The 22,195-nt window shown below is 44.3% G+C and overlaps 1 protein-coding gene across 2 annotated transcripts in view; it reads left to right on the top strand.

Annotated features, from left to right (window-relative positions):
- The window catches only part of PRSS12 (serine protease 12), a 49,324-nt gene that overhangs the window by 14,496 nt on the left and 12,633 nt on the right, over positions 1-22,195 (top strand). For both annotated transcript variants that reach the window (XM_039846907.1, XM_039846906.1), the window contains exons 4-11: positions 1,697-1,847; positions 6,566-6,744; positions 8,431-8,572; positions 11,312-11,508; positions 14,551-14,692; positions 18,393-18,598; positions 21,257-21,335; positions 22,012-22,134. In XM_039846907.1, the coding sequence (XP_039702841.1) occupies positions 1,697-1,847; positions 6,566-6,744; positions 8,431-8,572; positions 11,312-11,508; positions 14,551-14,692; positions 18,393-18,598; positions 21,257-21,335; positions 22,012-22,134 (1,219 nt within the window). The remainder of the gene's footprint in view (positions 1-1,696; positions 1,848-6,565; positions 6,745-8,430; positions 8,573-11,311; positions 11,509-14,550; positions 14,693-18,392; positions 18,599-21,256; positions 21,336-22,011; positions 22,135-22,195) is intronic.

Raw genomic sequence — 22,195 nt, 5'->3', positions numbered from 1 at the left:
TTAAAATAAAACACAACATTAAAAAATGTTGGGTAACATGCCGTCATGGTTCTGGGTCGTAAGTGATTTTAAGTTGTTTTTCTGTTTTTTCTATGGTGGTAGGATGAGGGGCGGCAGGGAAGAATATAATGAAAAACTTATGCAATTTTTAAAATCATTTTTCTATATTTTCTAAGCTTTTTAAAGGAAAAATAAGCATAATAATTTATGCAAATTTGTTTCCTACCATAATTCAGCCATCAGTTAATGGTAAGCTAATAGCAATGCCGCGGACAGTTGTGCTTAGTAAACCCGTCTTCATCCCTTTACGAATGGTAAGTGCTGCCCGTTCTGTGCTTTCCGCCACCTTAGTCCTCTGTCCCAGAAAACCCAGGCTGCCTCGTGTCTCCCAGATGCGTTCTGTGCTGTGCTCTGGTGCTTTTCTGTCCTTGAGCCGCACCTCGCCACCTCTGCCTCCGAGACCCGTCACCCGCCGGCCCTCTCCTGAAGAGACGCAGCGCCCAGGCCCAGTGGTGGGCGAGCTGCCTGGCTGCCTGCGCGGCCTCCCTGGCGACCTCCCGTCTGCACTCGCCGTCCATGTCCTGGGTGGTGGGCACCTCCAGGTCACCGAGGGCCCCGCAGAAGCGGGGCCACACCACGCACACAGCAGGCACCTCCCGACTGCTGCTGGACACACGTGAACGGTGGCGGTGCTGGTCGTTCCTCCTTGGGTGGGTGGCTTTTGTCACTTGCCAGCCACTCAGTCAGTGTCTATTTCGTGCCTTCTCCATGGGGGGAGCCTGAGAGACACAGTGACAGGGAAGGGCACCCTCTGTCTTCAGTTCCAGTTGAGGAGGCAGAGAGTTGCCATGTACACCATCAAATCAGGGACAACTTTATGTCAAAGTAAACCCTCTAAGGAAGACACGCGAGGCAGTGGTGGAAGCACCTTACCTAGGGTGCTGCGTCAGCCGGGTCACAGGGCAGGCAACCTGTGACGAGCTGTGGGAACAGTCGCTGGCGAGTGTGCAGACTCTGAGACGGATCCAACGTCAGGTGTGTTGGAGACAGCGTGGCTGTAGCTGAGTGACGAGCCAGGAGTGGAGCGATTCAGACGCCGACAAAGGCACCGTGGATGGGGACGGGACCTGCCATAGGGAGCCTTGGTGGCTCTGAGCAGGGTCAACGGGCAGGAGCCGATGCAGACCCAAAGGGATTTCCGTATCGCGTTTGAAGCTGCCGGCCTGCCGTCCACCAGCTTGTCGTAACGTGCTAGACGTTGACTTCGACTTGGTTTCTACAGATGCGAACACACTTCTGTACTGAGAACAAGTGTGGGACAGACGTCAGTGCCATTCTTAATGATGACAGGTCGGTAATGCTCAAGTTACTGGAAATAAAACAATCAGTGTCATCAGCACAATTCTCATGGTATTCTCGAGTTTGAAGTTTGGAGTGTGTCCCTTGAGGCTGCCGGGGAAGGAAGAACTCAGACTACTACTTCCTAAGAGCCGTTCGCGTGAATGTAATTCAAGTTGGAGTATTTTAATTGGTTGAGATGATCATAAAAGATACTGGACATGTGTATATATGTCCATCTGACTGAAGTGGCTTAATAAATACTATCTAGTTATTGAGAATGGCAGAGAAATAGGCTAATACCTGGTCTCATCGCTGTGTAAAGCGTGGCTGTTTGTTTTCATTTCCCACGGCCCAGGCCCCGCGTCCCCTGTCCTGCGCCTTGCTGGCGGGAGCAGTGTGCACGAGGGCCGCGTGGAGCTCTACCATGCTGGGCAGTGGGGGACCGTCTGTGACGACCAGTGGGACGACGCAGATGCAGAAGTGATCTGCAGGCAGCTGGGCCTGAGGTTTGTTTCCCTCGCCCTTGTTTTGTTTTGCTTTGCTTAAGCGTTTGAATCTGTTGTTCCCATTCCCAAAGGCAGGTGCCATGTGTTTAAACTGCATGTTTACTTCCTCGACAAACAGGAAGAGCCTCACTTCCATCTCCGTGCTGGGCCGCAGGCTCCCTGGGGAGAACTTGGCCTGCCCTGTACCTCACCTGTTTGTACCTGAGTTCCGTTGATGTCACATCCTGAAGAATCTTGTGATGCGTTTCCCGAGCAGTCTTAACAGCACTCTCGGGTGTGACCAGTCTTGTCAGCCACAGCGACCTGTCAGTCACATGGGGAAACTCATTGTTGGGCTTCAGCCAAAGTCCAGTTTCTCCCTCGAAGTTTGTCTAAAATTTGACCTTTGCTTCCTCATTCGGTGGGTATGTGCTTAGAACAAAAGGTGTTCATCACTGTCCAAGGGGAGTGATGCCCATTCGAGTAGGGAGATGAAGCATGTGTGACACAGACCGTGTGAGGACCCACGTTCCCTCGGCCTCCATGGGTGATGTCACGTTCTCTTGAGAGCGAGTTTTTTTTTCACTTGCATAAACAGCTCTTAAACAGAAACCATGATGACAAACATCAGTCTATTACACAGAAAGAATCTTTATTTTACATCTCTACAGATAGGCTCACGAGGAAGGCTGCTTTAATGCTGCCTTGTGTGTGGATTCCTTCTTAGGTATTTACATCTTTCTCAAGCAGTAGCTCGTTGCTGTCGTCTGCATGAGGGGATTCATGTTTGGAGAAGTGATGAGAATGGAAAATGTCCCCAGATACGCAAGGCAGCAAAGGCCCTCCACAGGCCTGCGCAGCAGCTGGCCCCCCAGTTTGGTGGACACTTCTTTTAGATCTGTTTTGTGTAAGTGCTCTGAGGCTCTCAGCAGACGTCGTCCATTAGCCTTTCTTTAACTTGATTTTGTAGTTCTCACAAATTCGCATTAAAGCAATATTCCGCAACTGCTCTTCCTCTAGAATCGGTTTGCTCCCCTAAAGGCACAGTGCTTTCAGATTAAGTGGCACGTGATTAATGGCTGACATCTGGATCGTTGCTCGTCTCGATATATGGCTCGCTCCTGAGCAGATTCTGTCTCGGTCGTGCTTGCCATGTTGAATTCCCAGAGGAGCACTACGTCATGCCTCCCTGCAGTCGTGAGTACAGCCTCTCTGTGAGGTGCTGTCTCAGTTGACCCTGATCCTTTAATGGCGTCTGTAGATTTTGGTAGCTGGCAAGCTTCCTAAATTTAAGAAGAATTACTGTACTTAAGATGCTGAAATTTGATTCACCCAGAACGCGGAGAAAGAGGAGGAGCAGGCGAGGAGGCAGCCAGATTTTAGAAAATTGAATTCGAGAATTCATATGTGCACAATGAAGTTTCAGGTGGACGCATTTTAATTAGAGTTCCTTTTATGCACTTAACATTAAAGCACTTTATGTCTTTCAAAACTCTTAACAGCATAGCTAGGACTATGACGTTATGTTTTATCGTGTGTCTATGCCATAGGTGCATAGGAATTTCAAAATTTTGAACACCTCATAGGTTATTCTTGGTTCTAAAGTTATCATATAAAATTATATTATCGAGTGATCAGAATAAAATTCTTCTGGTACAGATTGCTTTTTTAAAAAATGTTTCTTTGCTCTTTTATTTTACTGTTTATTAATGTTTCAAAATGTTTTATAAATTTTACCATAAAGATAACCTGGTACGTGGATTTACTGCTCAGGAAAGAGACCTTGCTTAAGATCCTTATAAGGATGGCGAACCTCTCAGATTTCCCAGAAGTCACGCGGTCCTGTGAGAGCCAGAATCTGGAGGTTAATGGCTCCCAATGGAGGATTTTTATTGTCATGTCACACTATTTGCAAATAGCCGTGTGCTAATCAAAAAATACACATATACAACTGAGAGACTAGGGCAGCACAGAAAGGAAAGTGAACTTTTGGCAGAAAACGAAGGTGTGCCGATGGGCCGTGCGTGAGGTGCGGTGGGCACGTCGCGGGAAAGGCCCTGGAGGCGGGAGGGTAGCAGCGCCCTCTGTGCTGGGCCACCAGACGGGCCAGGCCGTGGGGCGACCGTGTGACGCGGGCAAGCCGCTTAACTCTGGGCCTGGGGTTCTTCTCTGCATATCTGGGGCCGTGGCACGGGGCTGCGGGAGGGGTGGATGAGTTGGTGCTCACGATGCCGTGGGACCGGGCACGGCGGCCGGTGAGTGTCCCGTTCTCGCAGAGGGTCGGTGGTTCTCCGCAGAGAAGTCTGGGACCGAGCATTAAAAACGAGTTCTTTTATCCACAGGGTACCAGTGTCAGAAGCTGATAGCGCAGCTCAAAGACCCATCTTTTATCACCTGACATAATTAGGTTGCACGGGACGATGGCCTCGCTTTAGCCTGTCTTTTCATAGTAGTTGCTGGGCCTGGAGATTGAGTTAGTCAGATAGTGCTATTTATTTGGTCTTTTTCTGTGAAAAAAAAACAACAACAACTTTATCCAAATACAATCTGATTAGCTAAATACGTGCAAGAATGTTTTGGATAAGGATCAGACAGAATCAGTTCAGTGTTTATGGGGCTTGCTGTTTTATGGGTCAGGTGCCTTTACAGAAAGTAAGTGAATATCGCGCCGTGCTGTATCAGAGCCCCTCTCCTCCACACGTGTGTCCTGTGGTCAGAGGTCGAGAAAGTAGGTGACACGGGGACAGCTGCCACGCGCGAACGGCCAGGGCTGGCGTGGGCGCAGCTTCCGAGGAGGAAGAGCAGAGAGCAGCGCAGCGCTGTCTGACTCCGTGGCCTTGACCTCCCAGCCCTGAGCCCCGTGTGCTCCCCCCGGCGCTGCAGGACCTCTCGCAGGGCAGTCGTCAGCTCTTGGGGATCCCCCAGAAGGCCAGCCCCGTCTCGGCATCAGGAAACACCGGTGACTGGCTGAAGGAGTGTGTGCATCTGTAAATATTATCACTCAATTTGAGTAACCTCAAAAATGAGCTAGAAAACCTAGTTTGTGTTATAGTTTCCTAAATTTTTTGTCCTCTAATTTATCGTTAGTTTTTTTTCTGATGAGTTTATTTCAATTAACCATTTTCGTGATCATTAAAATAATGTTTATAAACAATGGAAAATGTGGAACTATATAAGGAAGAAAATAAAACACCCACTTGCTCTTTGGAAGAGTGCATACGTTATCTTTAACACACTCGAATTACAGTACGCCTCAGTTACTCCGCCCAGCCTGTCTCGAATCACTCTCGGCCAGTAAGTGATTTTAAGGTTGGTTGGTATTTTTTCTTGGGATTAAAAAACTTTGAGTTGTAACCTTCAGCTTAAATATTGTGTCGAAATAATACTAATCTTGAAAACTATCTAAAAATGTGATAGATAAGAATGCATTATTATTGTTTTAATTTGGCCATTATAGTTGTGCATCTTATACGGTCCATTGCCAGGATATTTTGTGTGTGTGTGAACAGCTTGGTCTTCTCCGTTGTCCTATTGTGTGTGTGTAGATTGTTTTGGTTGTTATTAATTTCTAGGAGTTTTTTTTTTCCCCTTTGGTTGCTGTTACATATTTCAAATACTTCTTCCAGATTGTCAGTTTGTTTGCCTTTTGATTCTGATTATGGTGCATTTTGCTGTGCAGCAGTTTGAAATTTATGCGATTAAATTTAACTTTTTTAGTGTTTGTGTTCTGACTTCCGGGTGTGTAATGTTGCTCAGGAAGTCTTACCCAGCCCCGCCCCTGAAGGTTATAGGAACTGTTTTTTATTCTAGTAACTTTTTCGCCTGCCTGCCTCCTCACCCCCTTCCTTCTTTCAATATGTAGGTCTTCGAATCATCTGGAATTTATTTTTGTTTCTGTTACGAGTTTGGGATCAATTCTATATTCTCTCATATTGTTCCCTGGTATTCTCATTGCACCTAATCCTGACTCAATGTACTGTGCCCACTGACATTTCTTTCTGGCTTCCCCATGGCCGGCGTCAGTCACCCTGCCTCCTCCTCCTGTGTTCTCCAGCTTCCGGCATTCTCTAAGTTCGTTTCCATATCTGCTGGCATTAATCAGTTTCCTCTAGAGCAGGGCCCAAGGTGGCTGCTCAAGCTCCAGCCATCACCTCAACAAGGAGGAAGGCGGGATTGAAGTGAAACAAGGACGTTTCCTGGAAGTGACACATGACACTTCTTCCTAAATATCATTGGTCAAAGCTTAGTCACCTAAAATGGCTGCAGAATTTCAGCTGTGACGATGAAAAAGTTCTGGAGATGGATGGCGATGATCCTTGCACAGCAGTGTGACCGTACTTAGTGCCACCGAACTATGTATACACTTAAAAAAGTTTAAAATGATAGATTTATGTACGTTTTAAAACAGACAAACAACCGTAGTCATCTAAAAGGAGGGAAGGCTGAGAAATGTGGTTTTTATCCTGTTCAGCAGTTGCCCTCCTAAAAATCTGCAGTTCCATTACTAATGGAAAAAGGGAAAGTAAGTATCGGGGCATAACTCATAGCCTTGGAAACATTTCTGATGGTCGAGAATATAAAGAGCAACAAACAAACAACATGCGGCAGGTCACATGCGACCTGCGGAGTGAACTGATGAGGGCAAGTGTGGCATAATCACCATCAGACCTTTACCAGGGGCAAAGGAAGCAGGTCAGGCCAGCAGTCGGCGTCTAACCCGAATTCTCGTCTTTGTCCAGCGGCATTGCCAAAGCGTGGAGCCGCGCGCATTTTGGGGAAGGGTCCGGCCCGGTCATGCTGGATGAAGTGCGCTGCACGGGCAACGAGCTTGCTATCGAGCAGTGTCCGAAGAGCTCGTGGGGAGAGCACAACTGTGGCCACAAGGAAGACGCCGGCGTGTCCTGCACCCCTCTGACGGGTAAGAGCTTCAGCCCTCTGACCCAGCGGCTCTGGCCCCAGCTCTGCTGGAGCTTCCTGTCCCCTTTCTCAGTTTGGATAATATGACTAAAGGAGCATACAGAGAGATCCCCCAAGTCAACAATAACAACGACAAAAACTAACAAATTGTGCATTAAAACGCTGTCTCCTTAATTCATAGATATTCCTGAATTTGTCAGTTAAAGGCTATACAGCCCTGTAAAGCTGGATAAGAAAATATGACTTTATTGCAATACATAGTAATCAAGTGTGTGGTGGTAAACTTCAGACATTACATCTTTACACTTGACACTCAGAGTATGTGTGCAGCTGTTAAAACTGCATCGCCGGGGTCCTGATGAGGCGGACTCCCAGAGAAACCAAGCTAGCTCTACCGTGCGCAGTTTTCAGACTGTTCCGGGTCTCTGCGTGCTGTCAGGACGTGTCATGTGCTGTAAGGAGGGCCTGTCTGAGTGCTGGGGGATGTGCATTGTGTGTGTTCTTACATATTTTGGAGGAAGAAGAGGGAAATGGACAAGCAGGAGAAGCTGGATCATCACAAATCTGTTGTTTCTGTAGTAATAAGAATTTGAAGAAACAAAATTTGAGTTTTTCTCTTTCTCTTAAAAAAATCAGAAGAAAAACTTTTTAGTACTGATGACATGCTGAAGTTATACCTTTTTATTTACATAGCTCTATACACGCTGTTGCTTTTATTAGCAGAGCGACACATTTATGCACAATAGAAATATGAAATGGACACGAGACATTAAGCCAGAGCATGTCATCAGCGTGAATCTCCATTTTTGCCTTTTAAATGAGATAGTCTTGCGGTGTTGCAGATAGTAAATATGACAAGTGATTCTGTTGTTCAGAGACCTCCATCTGCTTTAAAAGATTCCAGAGATTCAGGAAAAGTATGACCTTTACCCAAGATTATTTATGTTTCATTTGGGGGGTGTTTGGATTATTTAGGATGGAAATGGATTTTAAATCTACTTTTTAGGGGATAAATTTATTGTATATGTGCCCAGAATCGCTTTACAGGATTCTCTGGGAACTAATGATCCATTGAGTCATTGAGTTCGTAAGATTCAAATTCAGGTCTGTATTATCAGTAAAAGAACAAAGGCGAGGCCTGTGCCTCGTTTTTTATAATTTATAAACACCTAGGGAATAATAAATGCATTGACGTGATAGAGCACTTATTCTTAAACCAGAATAGCTTTGTCTGTCCTTGTACTTTATTATTTTTCATTTGCAGTTAAAATTTTGAACTATTTCTAAGTTACTGTGTGTTTTTTTTTTTTTTTTTTTTTTTTTACTTTTTAAGATTAAATAACTAATACTGCTCAGACTTGAGACTGAAGCCATAGGAAATTTCCCAAATATTGTTTAATCCAGAGATATCTAAACAGCTACTTTGGAATGCTATCAATATATTTTTCTACTCAGAGAATAAGAGTACAAATAAAAAAGAAAGAATGTTTTGTTAGCACAGATATGTGTTATGTCACACTCAGAAACAATCCAGTGACCTCAGGTCATTGACTGCAGTCTCAAAATAATTTACCAAAAGGCCTAGAGAGAGGCCTACATATGGTGATATTTCTAGTGAAATAAAAATGTGGTTTTGCCCTTTTTTTGAGAATTGATTTGCTTCGTCTTTGTCTCCTTCTTCTCACAGATGGGGCCCTCAGACTTGCAGGTGGGAAAGACAGCCATGAGGGTCGCCTGGAGGTGTATTACAGGGGACAGTGGGGGACCGTCTGCGATGATGGCTGGACAGAGCTGAATACATACATGGTTTGCCGACAGCTGGGATTTAAGTAAGGCCCACTGATAGGAGGCAGCTAGATGCCAAATTATATTTTTAAGGTCTGATTTTGTAGTCCTCACTTGTTAATCTCTGTAATACTAAAACTACACGTTCTCTGTCATCTACCTCCCTACCTACCGGCCTGTCTCCTCTATACCTGGAAGTACAAAAATGGAAAATAGTAACATTTTCTATGATGATGAATAACCACGTCTTGCTGTTTTTCTCATTTACCTTTCCTTCCCCCACCCCTCTTCTTGAATAATTGGTTCGAACCAAGGGTGACTTTTAGGTCCCTTTGTGTCGATTCAAGTAAGACTGTGTGCTGTGAATGCTCGATTTTATTCTCACACATCCCTGCTATTGGTAGTTGTTAGTTCTGACATCATTGTCTCTAAAATTGCAGAGAAGTCCAGTGTCAAGTGCTCTGGGATTACATTATTCCCTTTCTCAGAAAGTGATGATAATTATCACTTTATTTGAGAAAAACAGCCTTCTCGTCGTGAGGTGACTTTTGGATCTCACCCTTGACCTCACACTGAGTAGCGCACTTTGGGCGATATATTTCATGTCACACATGCCGTGCATTCCAGAGCAAAGGCTTACGCTGGTTAAAGTAACTGCAGTTTGATGCCTTTGAGCTAATATTTGAATGGAGCCCATGAATGCCTTTTCTTTAAGGTTGTCCAGCTTTCTATGTCATGCTTGAAAAATCGGCAAAATTATTTCATTTTGCCTTGAGATCAAGCTAATTGCAATATTCATTAAACCTTAAAAATGTGCTTACATTCAAGCTAGGCATGGCCACACTTAAGTATATATTTTTAAATTTGTATTAGCAAAAGTTTGAAAAATAAAAACTACCCATTATTTTTTCATTCTTACATCATCATTATTATTATTATAATTTGTGTGTATAATTTTATAATAGCTCTAGTAATAGATATGCAATTTTTCTATCCATATTTTTAACCTTTATTTTACTAGTCATAATTTTTAATGACAGCATAATATCTATCGAATGTTTATACCATAATTTACTTAATATTAAGGTAAGTTTAGTTTTTTCTGCTATAAATAATGCTGTCATAAAGATATAAATGCTTGTTATTGCTCAGTATTTTGAATTTTCATGGGCAGTTTAGTTACACTTACAGAGTCAAAGGATATGACATACCTGCCAAATAAATATTGATATTTAATTAATAAGAATTACTTAATAAATGTCATTTCGTCTTTAAGTAAATCCATTAGACCGAAGACTATATCTCATTTTCACAGATTTAGAAAGATTCGTAAATACCATTATGTACTATTTTGATATTTTCTTTATTAAGGAAAACAAATGAGTAACACTGGTATTTTCTCCATATTTTATTTTGTTACACAAATCCATTCAGTTTTTCTTGCATCTGCAGCATATCAGAACTTAATTGTTCTAAAATATTCTCAAAAATTTTTGTAAAAGTTCTAAATGATTGTGTTAAAACAGGCATCTGTTACATTTACTTTTTAGTTTACACAGGATTTTTGGGAATGGGAAAGGTTGTTGAATCTGGGTTTTTTCATACAAAGGAAATCACAAGTGAGAGGACTCGCTGTGATCTGTTGTGTTGCTGATACGGACGGCTGGTAATCAGAGCGATGTACTTTGTGGAAGAATGATATAAGTCGAACGCGGTGGTTAGGTTAATTACTTTCCTAACTACGACTTGATTAGTCAGCAAAATAGGAGATCTTAGAATGGTTAATACTGTTTTTATTTATTAAAATGTTACTTTGTTAAGTAAACTTAATAAATAAGTGCATAGGAAAGGGATTAGGAAAATTCACGCCAGGTAGAAAGATCTCTTTATATTCTTATTACAGAAATAATAAAAACATCCATTAAGGGATGTGATTGACATAGAGTTTATGACTAAGAGTTTAATTACATGGAGTCTCAGAACTGAAAGACATCTTAAATGTCCTTTAGCTCCGTGGTTTCTGGAGGTTTGGGTTTTATAGACCAAAAAAAACAAAACTGGGGAGAGGATGAATGAAGGTTTAAAGGTTCATACTGACTGAGTTACCAAATTTTATTTTGCAGATCTGTCTCATTAATGTAGCATATTCATTTAATTATAATCCATTTAGGTTTTTTGTAGTGCAGTGTTACAAATAAAGTCAATTGAAACACAAATATAATTCGTAAAAGTTTTAAAAATTAAGTTTATGTAACCTTATGAAAAGCTGAGAACTTTGTCGTTATTCCGATTTTGCTGGGCTAGAGTCTGAAGTGTCATCCTGGATTGGATACAGTGCTTGAGGAATCACTGAATTCACATACTTTTTACTTGTGAGGCCTGGAGATGCTGAAATGAGATGAGCTCAGAAGGCTCATCAGAGGCCCGTGCAGATAAGCGTTCTCACCCTCTGGTCCATCGTGTTATTCCCATGGTCGGGGATTTGAGGCTGAGCTCTGTGTTCTCTCTGGTTGGTGAGTTAAACCGCAGATAAAACACAAGAATGAATGAGGAAGAAGGCTTAGTTATTATCCGTGACTTACCGACTGAATCAGTAAAAATTTGTCCAAATGATCAAAACGTGTGATGCAGCACACGTTTATCTCCGAGGCCGGACATAGGAGACAAGGCTCATCCTCTGAAGTCGTGACACTTAATTAGGGCGTTTTCTGTGCCGTGGTTGCTGTGGTTTCTGGAAACCAGAGGCGGCAGCTTTCCGCAGTGTGTGTGTTTTATTGCCACAGACACGGCAGGCAGGCCGCTGCACACCACTTTAAGGAGCCTGCAGGACCCGTGTGGCTGGATGACGTCAGCTGCTCAGGAAAGGAAACCAGCTTCCTTCAGTGTTCCAGGCGGCAGTGGGGAGCACATGACTGCAGCCATCGGGAGGACGTGGCTCTGGCCTGCTACCCCGGCGGCGAGGGACACAGGCCGTCTCTGGGTGAGGACCGCCCCGCTCTGCGCGTCCCTGAGTGGGTGGCCCCGGGCGCCTCCGTGTGCCCACCCGCAGTGGGAAGCCTCTCGCATCCAGCCTTGTAGCCTGTTTGCCACAACGTCCTCATTTTCAGTACTTTGCTTTCAGAGAAACAATCTTTTGAGTCTTCCTACCACCGTTATAAAATTTATACTCCTAAAGTGATTTTACTTTTATCCGTCTGAGAGATGGATAAAGGAAGCTGCGATGTCCATTCTCCTGCTCATTGGTCCCTCTTCTGAGTCTCATGTACCTTGAATTCTAATGAACTATTAGAGACAGGATTTTACAAATCAAAACGATACATAGCTCTCCTAACTCCCATGATACATTTCTTCAGTCCTGTGTCCCTGTCCGTCCATGGCTCGGGCCTGGCCTAGCCCTTTCACGTTTCCCAGTGGACTCTTAAGTGGACTCACTGGAACGAACAGCCCCCCATCTCTCCACGCTACCCCGATCCTCCAGGAACGCTTCTGGGACCTTCACCTCTCCCCATCTCCAAACCCCTTTGGAGTTGTAGTTGGATAAAGGTAATTAGCTCGTCTAACGGTCTTGAAATATTTATGGATAAAGGTCCTCTTTTGAGCGGAGAACTACCACGGAGCCTTGACAGACCAAACTTCTGATGAGGGCAGAATGTGTAATATTACACATAACATACACAGTATCTATATATATCGTCGTTTTGTGTGTCTGTGTGTGTGTGTGCACACGCGCGCGAACGCATGTGTGTATGAACAGATGTTAAAATAACCACAAGTAGTGCTTGCTTTTCACCTTGGGGTTGAATCAACCCCTTTTATCCTCCTGTTTTGAGACCGTGAGGCTTAAATCACCCTGTTATAACACAGCGATGCCCACGGGCTCAGCGCGCCGTGCCCCGCGGTTTGTCCGGTGGCGTCCGACACCCCACGGGGCCCCGGGCTCCGAGCACAGGGCACCTCGCTGTGCCAGCCCCATGCTAGGCCACGTACAAGCACATCGTTTTACTCCACCCCTCATAGGTCATATTTCCAATTTCGTTTCTTTCTGTTCTCCTGCCTTGCTCCTGTCTTCCGATGGAGTGTTGTATGATGAAGGGTTGTGTGTGTTCGGGGCAATAGAACCTCTTTTCCAGAAGTGGATCCTTCAGACCCAGGTACCAGGTATTTGGGTCACGGAGTCATCTATTCAGGCACAGTCCATCAGTACTCCAGGTGACAGAACATCATAAACACTATGCAAAATACGTAACCTGACTTTCCTGAAGGTCTGCGTGGTTAAGTATATCCATGTGGTTAGAACAGCTGATCTTTTCCTGAAAATCTTTTTAATTCTAGGGTTCTTGAGATATATAATGGTAATATAAACAACGCCACTTAAGCAAATAGAAATTTGTTACTTCTTTGGCATGACGATCATGAGCTGTTGGACTATTATCGTTCTCACCATTTAAAGAGTAACCTGTGGACCTTGACTTTGTGAATAAAACTGTTGTCAAAATTAGCAATAATTCAATCAACACTTTCTAAATTTGGGTCCGTGATGGATGGACTGCTCAAAAGCAATATTATAGGTAAATAAAGGCAATTCTAGTAAGAATGCAGTTAATGCCTACGCGAATTGGGGGAAGTGTGTGGAATTTGATTCTGCTGGGATGCCTGTCCCAGAAAACAGGTGTGATAGCAGACAGAAACCAGGGGGCCCATAGCTCTGGGGGTAACAAAGGAGGGGCACGCGGAAACGGATCCGAGGGGTCACGGTCGGCTGTCTGTCTTGCCAGCAGTGCGTTCTTTCATTAACCAGTGTCCGTTTAGTAATTCACGTGTTGGTTTAAATGGTATTAGACGATGTTTTCTTCATTCACCGCACACTTCGCCTCCTTAGTTCCCATCCCTTCGCCCTCCCCGCATCCTCACCGGTGGGTCTTGGGGGCCTTGCAGCTGGAGACCTGACTCACGCGTGTTAGCCCGTGAGGGCTGTGAGGGCGAGCTGCTGTCACCAGGCGCCGCAGACGGCTTCAGCAGCAGAGTTCTGTGGTCTCGGTCTGGAGGCTGGGAGGCCGGGGTCACGGCGTGGCAGGTGGGTTTCCCCAGGGCTGCAGGGGAAGGGTCTGCTGCAGGCCCCACCCATGGCTCGGAGGCGGCCATCTCCTCCCCATGTCCCCTCAGTGCATCTCCGTGTCCGCATCTTCCCGTTTGATAGGGACACCAGTCCTACTGGATGACGGCCCACCCCAGTGACCCCACAACTTACCCCGTGACAGTGTGCCAGCTACCATGTGGGCTCCCAGGGAAATAACACCGTAGTTACTGGTGTCATAGAGATATGTCAGACTCCACAAATCATTTCGTTTGCATAACTTAGAACAACCTCAGTTTGCTTGAGATCAGCTTCTCCACTTTTATATCTTAATAATTTTTATGAGTAAGCCCTTCCTTTGGAATAAGTAGTGGACAGGAGGTCTGAGATGCTCTTGTTGGCTGCCTGCCTTTTTTTACCCTCCTCCAGCTTTCAAGTTACCTGTACATGCCAAGAATATATCTATTTAAACCTTCCCAAAAGTCTTAGCTCTGGAGTAAATTTTCTAGCTCTGTTCAAGGATAAACAGACACGAAGTAAAACAACTCTAAGTTAAGCTCTAAGTTAATGTCTTACTGTTTAGAAGCCGTGGTAATAAAGTCATTCACAATTTTACAGTACACTTCATTCCTTCTTCTCCTTTCTTTCCCTCCCTCCCTCCCTCCTGTCCTTTCTCCCTCTCTCCCTCCCCTCATTCCTCCCTTCCTTCCTCCTGTCACCAAAAAGCTACTGCATGTGCTCTCTGTGCCAGGCACTGTGCCCACTGCTGGGACTACGAAGTTGAGCACTACGACCTCAAAAGCTTCAGAATACATTGCGAAAGCAGATGCAGCTTTTGTCGATGTCCTCCCAGCCCAGCTGATTTTATAGCTGATTTTAAAAACAAATCGTATCTTATGAAGTCTCTCACGCTTTAGCTCAGTTTGCTTGTTTGGCATCGCCACCCAGGTTTTCCCATCAGACTGGTGGACGGAGAAAATAAGAAAGAGGGACGCGTGGAGGTGTTTCTCAGCGGCCAGTGGGGGACAGTCTGCGATGATGGGTGGACTGACAAGGACGCAGCTGTGACCTGTCGCCAGCTCGGCTACAAGTGAGGAGCCTTGATTATTCGGGATGGTTACTTGATGGACATTTCTGATTTTTTAAATTTTTGATTGTCTAAGCTTTGTTCTAATGCGTTATTTCTTAATTTATATCGTGCAGTTGAAATACTGACAGTATGCCGATTCAGTGTAGAATTGTAAAGAATACTAAGTAGAGTCTATTTAAATTTTTCTATCTTCTCACAAGAAATAGACGCTATGTCACATAAGACCTGTAGCTTTTCTTTAATGACAAAATAGTGTAATAACCCTTGACTATTCTGAATACTACCGTCAGGCAAAGGTGTTAACCTTTCTTCTGTGATGTGTGTTTCAATATCGTAGCCATTTGAGACACTGTAGAGTTATTAAAATTAGCCGAAGCTCATTATACAGAGTCCTTACGTTCCATAAAGTCGCTGAGAACGGCAGATTAGCCAGTCCTGAGCCATCGCTTCTAGAGCTGATGTCCAAGGCGATCCCTGCCTCCCCCTTCCAGCCCTCCTCCTCGCAAACAGTTGGCTTCTTTGCAGACTACTTAGTGCCTTTTGTCCCTTTGCCTTTTTGTGCTTTCTTTGTTGATGATTTCACTGTTTCAAACGGCCCCCAAGCAGTGCGCTAAGGTGCTGCCTAGTGCTCCTGAGTCAGGAGGCTCCAACGTGTCTCTTGGCGAGAGCACTTGTGCTCGACACACTTCACTCAGGCAGGAGTTATAGTGTGTCAGTGGGGCGCTAACTACACTGAAACAGCAAGGCAGGTCACCACCTCGGAGACCTCGACGGCAGTCCAGCGGTGCTGAGGCTTTGTGCATGTGTTCAGGTGATTGTGAAGACACCGCAGCTATTGATTTTAGAATTGCAGATATCTAGAGCATATTACAATTTAGAGGGTTATGAAATTCAAGCTAATATAGTAAAGTGCCTAGCTCATAGTACTAATAGTGGTTTAGGTTTTAAAACATGTTCTTCATTATATATCTTCATGCATCTTAATAGTGATAAATTGAACTGGTTATTCCTATGCAGAATACATTTTTATTTTTCAAGAGTATATTTTTAATAAAAGTTCATTTTTTTCTAAAGTTTTAGTTCAGTTTGAGTTTTGTTACTCAGATACCATAATTTACGGCTCGGTTTTGGACCTAGTTGCAATTCCAATTGTCTTGTGGTCAAGGAGTCCATTATTTATCATAAAATTTTCAGTGTTCAGCATTGGCATGTGATACAGATTTTCAGCTTTCAAAGCACGAGTAACAGAGGAAGGCAGGAAGAGTCTGCATTAGGCGCCTGTGTGAATTTAGTCAATGATTTAAGTTTTCTTTGCTCACTACATTTCTAACGCTCCTTTTTCCATTTGAAAAAAATATGTATATTATTATTCTTACATCACCTTCTCAGTAAATTTTCTTATTTAAAATCAGCCATGGAAGTATATTGCTGTCTGAGACTATTTTCTTGATCATGCATTTAGTTTTTTCGTAGACATGATCCAGGATGCTTAGTATTACCTTTGGACATATGAAAGGGAGAGGTCAAAGTTGATCCTTGAGTTGTGTGTCTGAGCCACACTTGAGGAGGGGAAAAGAGTCTAAGTGTGTCCATCAGTGCATTTTCACTTTGCTTTCTTCCTGTGCGTTCCATTGCTTTTTACTTATCACAATTTAGTTCATTTTACATTCAACTCAAACTGCGAATTTAGGTGAGAAAAAAATCTAGATCAAGTGAACAATGTTCGTAGCAATTTTTAATAATATTTCTGTAAAAATTATCAAAAAAGCATTGAAGGAAGATTTTACTTTGTTTTTTAAATAAAGTCTTTTAATAAGTAAAACAGTAATTCAGTGTTACATTAACAAAATGGATAATCATCTTCTAGTGCATATAATGCATGCTTTTCTATCAAATATTTATATGAGGGTCATTTAGATAGTTGATCAATCTAAATGTACTTGAACTTTTAAATAATTTTCCACTAAGGAGAAATAATAGGATTTCATAGAAGTACATATATATATATGTATATAATTACAAACACGTATGTGACCAGAAGTAGAGGATCTTTTTTCCCATGTCGACTTTGAATTGTTAAAAATCTTTAATAAAGCATTTGTTTGAAGAAGTCAATCCAGAAAGCTTTAAAGCTGTCAAAAGGCTTGAGCCTTATTAGTAAGAATTCCAGAGATCTGTCCCCCACCCAGCTATATCATAATGGGAAGCACAGAGAATCAAAATAGCGTGAGAAAGCGTTTTCATAATGGGAGAAACAGGAACGAGGTAACACGAGGTAGGAAGTGTGGGGTAGCTAATCTGGACGTGCTCAGAGTCCACGGAAGGTGCAAGGCCTTTGTCGATGCCACATCGCGGAGCGTCTCACAGGTGTAGCGCACGGGCGCGTTGTTTTTAGAGGGCCGAGAGGGGGCGCGTTGCCATGAGTTAACCTCCTGGAGTTAGACGACACGGCCACGCTGGGAATTCCATCCTCCTTGAACTCCGGCCCGTCCGTTAGTGTGTTTCAGTACGACGTTGTTCTGGAACCGCATATTCGTTAGAGTAGTGTCCCTTAAGATAATTTTTAAAAAATGGCGGACCCCTTCTGTTTTCGTGGAGACCTGAAATGAAGTCTATCCAACTTTTATCTTACATTTGATTTCTGGAATATTCGTGTATGACATTGAAAAATAGAAAAGTGACATCACTCTTAATTATATGCAATGGAATATAAATACCATAGTGATTTGACATTCTCCGTCAGTCATTAAAAAATACACGAACAAGCTCTTCTTCGACCTTCACAGACTTTACATAGTTCCTTTGTCTCCTTGAAATTGTAATTTAAATTCTCTTTCCCCACAGAATCTTCATATTATTATGCTTAAAAAAATGCACATGCACACCCACAGGGAGAGGACAAGGGAGAGAGAAGTTAAGTTCTTCTGACAAGTTCCTCTCTGGATTTTACAGTTTCTAGCACACAACTGATTTAAAACAACAACAGAAATAACAAAATTTGATAAATAATTATTAAACATTGGAGGTAAAAGTTGACCAAAGCTCCCACTTCTTAATTAGATGGACGGGTTCTTGGATTAAAGGAGCCTCCATCGCTGTTGAAAAATTGCGTATTTTCAGGCAGGAAGAGGCAAAGAACCCAGTGACACGAGCTGCAGCAGCAGTTATTGACCTCGATGGTACATTAAAGTCACTTGGGACTTAAAAATATATTACCCGTGCCTGGCCCCACGGATGATACTTTGTCGTCAGCGGGGGTTTGGGTTTTGCTGTATTTTAAAAGCTTTCAACGGTGACTCTAATATGTAGCCAAGGTTGGGAATCCCTGAATTATAAGGAACCAGGTTTGAGTCCACATGAGCATGATACACAAATAAATAGAAAAGCCTTGCAGAACAGCAGGAGAAGTTATTGGGATAATTACTTCAGGAACTAAAATACAGCTAGATCCTTTACTGACACTAAACAGAAATAAATTCCAGACAGCTGTGATATTCAAAACAAAAACCTTTTCTTTAAATAGTTATATTTTAATTGTACATGTTTCAAATGCAGTACTTGCTTTCCAAAGACTTGCCTTATTCAACTGCATATATAGAATATATATATTCAAATAGATCCAGAACCTTAAAAAACGTGTCTTGTGGTTCATTCAGCTGTGTGACTGACTGGGCTGACCTCCCATGCCCTGTGCTTGCAGGGGACCTGCCAGAGCCCGCCCCATGGCCTATTTCGGGGAGGGGAAGGGGCCCATCCACGTGGATAACGTGAGGTGCACAGGGACTGAGCGGTCCCTGGCCGACTGTGTCAAGCAGGAACTGGGAAGACACAACTGCCGCCACAGCGAAGACGCAGGCGTCATTTGTGATTATTTTGGCAAGAAAGCATCAGGCAACAGTAGTGCAGGTGAGTCACCTCTGGGCCCTGCGCAGGCAGAGGCTGCAGGCCCCACGCCTCGCCCCGAGCAGACCCCGGACTGCGGTGCCCCGGGATACCCGCGGGCTGAGCTGCGCGTGCTGCGCTCGGTGGCTCTCCCTGCGCAGACTCTGCAGGGGGCAGAGCGCCGGGGCCGGCGGCCTCCGAGGCCGTCACCTCCGCAGCAGGCCCTGGTCACGCTCTCAGCCGTTTCTGAACGAGCCTTCTCGGGTGTAATGACGCAAGGGCGCCTCTGCTCCTACGAGCATTTTGAACAGAGATCATTCTTAAAATTAATTACGAAAGGAAAATTATCTTCTGTAGATTTTAGTCTGAAATTTAAAAATGTGAAGAAAATGAGAAATCTTTGAGTATAATACAGTAATAGATGTTTCATAGTTAAAGAAATAGAAGAGTTCTTGAAAGCTGTTTACTTTTTATGAAACAAAGAATGCTTTAAATGAATAAGTGGAAGAACTAGATATTTTGGAGAAAACTGGTTACATTTTATGAAAAGAACAATAGCTTTATGTTGATTGAAAGTTCACAGTTTTGATACATTTTCAGAAAATCTGGTGCATCTGTATTTGAGCGTTCTCCTTTATTAACGTCTTTTCATAACTGCTAAGGACAATACAGTCAACAAACTGGGTGTCGTTAATACGATTCTTTACCACCTGTGGGGCTTTTGAATATGGACAAGGTACAACGTACCTTTGTGCTATGATGTGTGTGTGTGTGTGTGTAAACACATGTATATATATGAATGTATACACACATACACATGCATAAATGTATATTTATACACGTAATATGACTTGGCAAGGCATTTTTTCCTAAGTATGGATTATAACAATTAAATTCCTTTTAATAATTTCAACCGTAGTTACAGTTTTAAATATAACTAAGTGATATAGCTATTTGGATTACTCCTTAAGTAGTAGAAAAACACAAAAATTCAATAATCGTAAAACGTTTTCTTACATTTCTATGTAATCCTATTTTAAAACGTGATGTACCATAGATCCACTTCTTCGTTATTTATGCATTTGTTTTGTGCCTTCCTGGAGGTGTAGCAATGCTTATTTTGATACCTTTCCATGGTTGCAGTGCTACCATACCTCAGGTGACAAGCGTTCATCTCAGACCAGCTAGAGTATGGGGTCTGGCTTATTAACCTCTTGATTATGTGTTGGGCTCAAGACCTCCTGACTCACGCAGTGACTCAAACTTAAGCCTTTGGTCCTCTGATGGGATCCTTTTATAAATGAACTTCGTTTGCTTCTTAATTTTTTGTAACAGCGAGTTCATGGCTTGACCTTATTTTTCCTTTCCTGCATTCTGGTGCTTTGCCCCCGAGTGAGGTCAGAATGACGTCATTCCCTGTCCTGGCATCGTGCACACGATCTGACTCGGAGCATTATGGGGAACCTGTGTTGTTTTTAATGTCTTACAATTTGCAGTGTCATCTCCAGGGCTCCCGTCCGAGGGCTGAGGATAAGTTGGACAGCATGCCTCTGAGGTCGTGGGGCGCATTAGCTGTCTCGGTGCACCTCACGGGGCCTCTCCACTGAGAAGCGACTGCGCTGAGTCCCTGTCGGGCTCCCCTCTGCCGCGCTGTGGGAGACTCGGTGGGGCCCGGGCTGTCATGTTTTTGGCACAGTTTATCGCTTGTTACACAGATAGATAAGCAGTGTACACCCACCCTTCACGCACGGCTACCTAACCAAAGAAACAATACCCCATGTGTAAATTCTCCTGCTTTCTGAAATTATTTAAAAATCTAGTCTACCTTGTATGCACCTTTCTTCTGTACACCACCTTGTCATTTATTTTTAAGTTAGTTCTTTTTTCATGCCCCTGGCAGAAGTTTGCTGTCTTGGGACATTGGACTGTGTATGTACCTTGGGCACAGTTTGCCCCTTAAATGGGCTCAGTGAACCATTTCCACGTGTGAAGATCCGAGTGAACGTGAGCTCGGATCAGAATCCCATCCTGAGAATGCGCTCGGCTCCCCCGAGTTCCCCGTGCACATTTACACACGGGGTGTTCTGTTTCTTCTGTTAGCTACCCGTGCGTGAAGGGTGTAGGTACACTGTTTATCTATCTGTGTAAGAAGGGAAGAGTGGAAATTGTGCCCAAAATATGACAGCCCGGTCCCCACCAAGTCTCCCACAGTACCAGGCAGAGAGGAGCCCGACAGGAAGTATGGTTATTTCTCAGTGGAGAAAGGGGCCCCCCAAGTGGCTCGAGAGAGTGTCGTGTGTGAAAAAGCAGGTTAGGACACTGTGGCCTTGGAGTTCCGTTTTTTGTCTGATGTTCCTGAGCCCCAGACAACCCCCGTGGTCGCCGGGGTGGGGGTGAGGGGGTGGTCAGCTGGAGGGTGACATGCGGACGGGGTCAGGCCCTTCAGCAGCTCGTGAAGCCTTCGGAGAGGGTGTGGGAGCCCCACCCCATCCCTCGTGCTTGCCAACTACTGTTGCCTTACTGAAATGAGAAGACAGCGTTTTATTCTGATCATGAGAAAGAGTACCCTACAATCCGAAGAGAAAGGCATTTAAAGTGGGGGCGGAAGCAGCAGGGCGTGCGTGCCTGCGTCTTCACCCCGTGACTGTGCGAGCGTGTAACGCACAGTCCGTTTCTGCTCAGAGTCCCTGGCGGCCGTCTGCGGGATGAGGTCACTGCACTGGAGGCAGAAGCGCATCATCGGCGGCAAAAACTCCTTAAGGTAAGAGGCGCTTCAGGACAGACTTTCCGTGTTCCGGAATCATTTATATGCACACGAAGTGGCAGATTGGGGGTTTTCTACTATTATATAAGGTACTTATTTTATTCGTTTTATTTTCCAAATTAAGCACACATCCCGCTGATCATTTCCCTGTCCTCTGAGGTGTGGACTTTATACGGACCACGTTCTTGTGTCACTGTCCCCCGATTTGTGAAATAGACGTGCAACCGAAGTTATGTGGCAGAAACAAACTGATTTAACGAGAGGTCTGAAAAAAAAAAATACAAAACTACGAAATTCGTTTAACTTAGAATATATTCGTTTTGGAGTTGACTCATTTTAACGTCATGACTTCGTTTGTTGGATTTCCCAGCGGAACACAGGCGCTTCGTGTATTAGATGCTCTTCGGGCCGCTGAGGGGAGGTGGAGTGAGGAGGGGAGACACACTTCACGTCGTGAGGTGTGAGGAGACTCAGCTTGTTTCTAGAATGCGGAGAGAGAGTCCTGTTTGCTCGGGGCTGTGGGGGCATCATTCTCAAAGCAGGAGGGGACCTCTGTCCTCGATCGCTTTGAGGCTCCTTCTTCCCGCCTGTGAGCCACTAAGTCATAGTTTTCGTGGATGCTTTGTTTGTCTGCCTCACGTGGATGTTGACGAGCGGCCTACTTTCTTCGCAGGGGGGGTTGGCCTTGGCAGGTGTCGCTCCGGCTAAAGTCGTCCCATGGAGATGGCAGGCTCCTTTGTGGGGCCACACTCCTCAGCAGCTGCTGGGTCCTGACAGCGGCACACTGCTTCAAGAGGTATGTGTCACCTTTCCAAACAGCACAGGCCCCCTCTTTGTCAGTCCATGCGGTCCCTTCG

Source organism: Pteropus medius, unplaced genomic scaffold (genome assembly GCF_902729225.1).
Source record: "Pteropus medius unplaced genomic scaffold, Ma_sr-lr_union100, whole genome shotgun sequence".
NCBI classification, from domain to species: Eukaryota; Metazoa; Chordata; class Mammalia; order Chiroptera; family Pteropodidae; genus Pteropus; species Pteropus medius.
The sequence above is the reverse complement of the archived record's forward strand: the minus strand, read 5'-3'. Positions and strand labels throughout refer to the sequence as shown.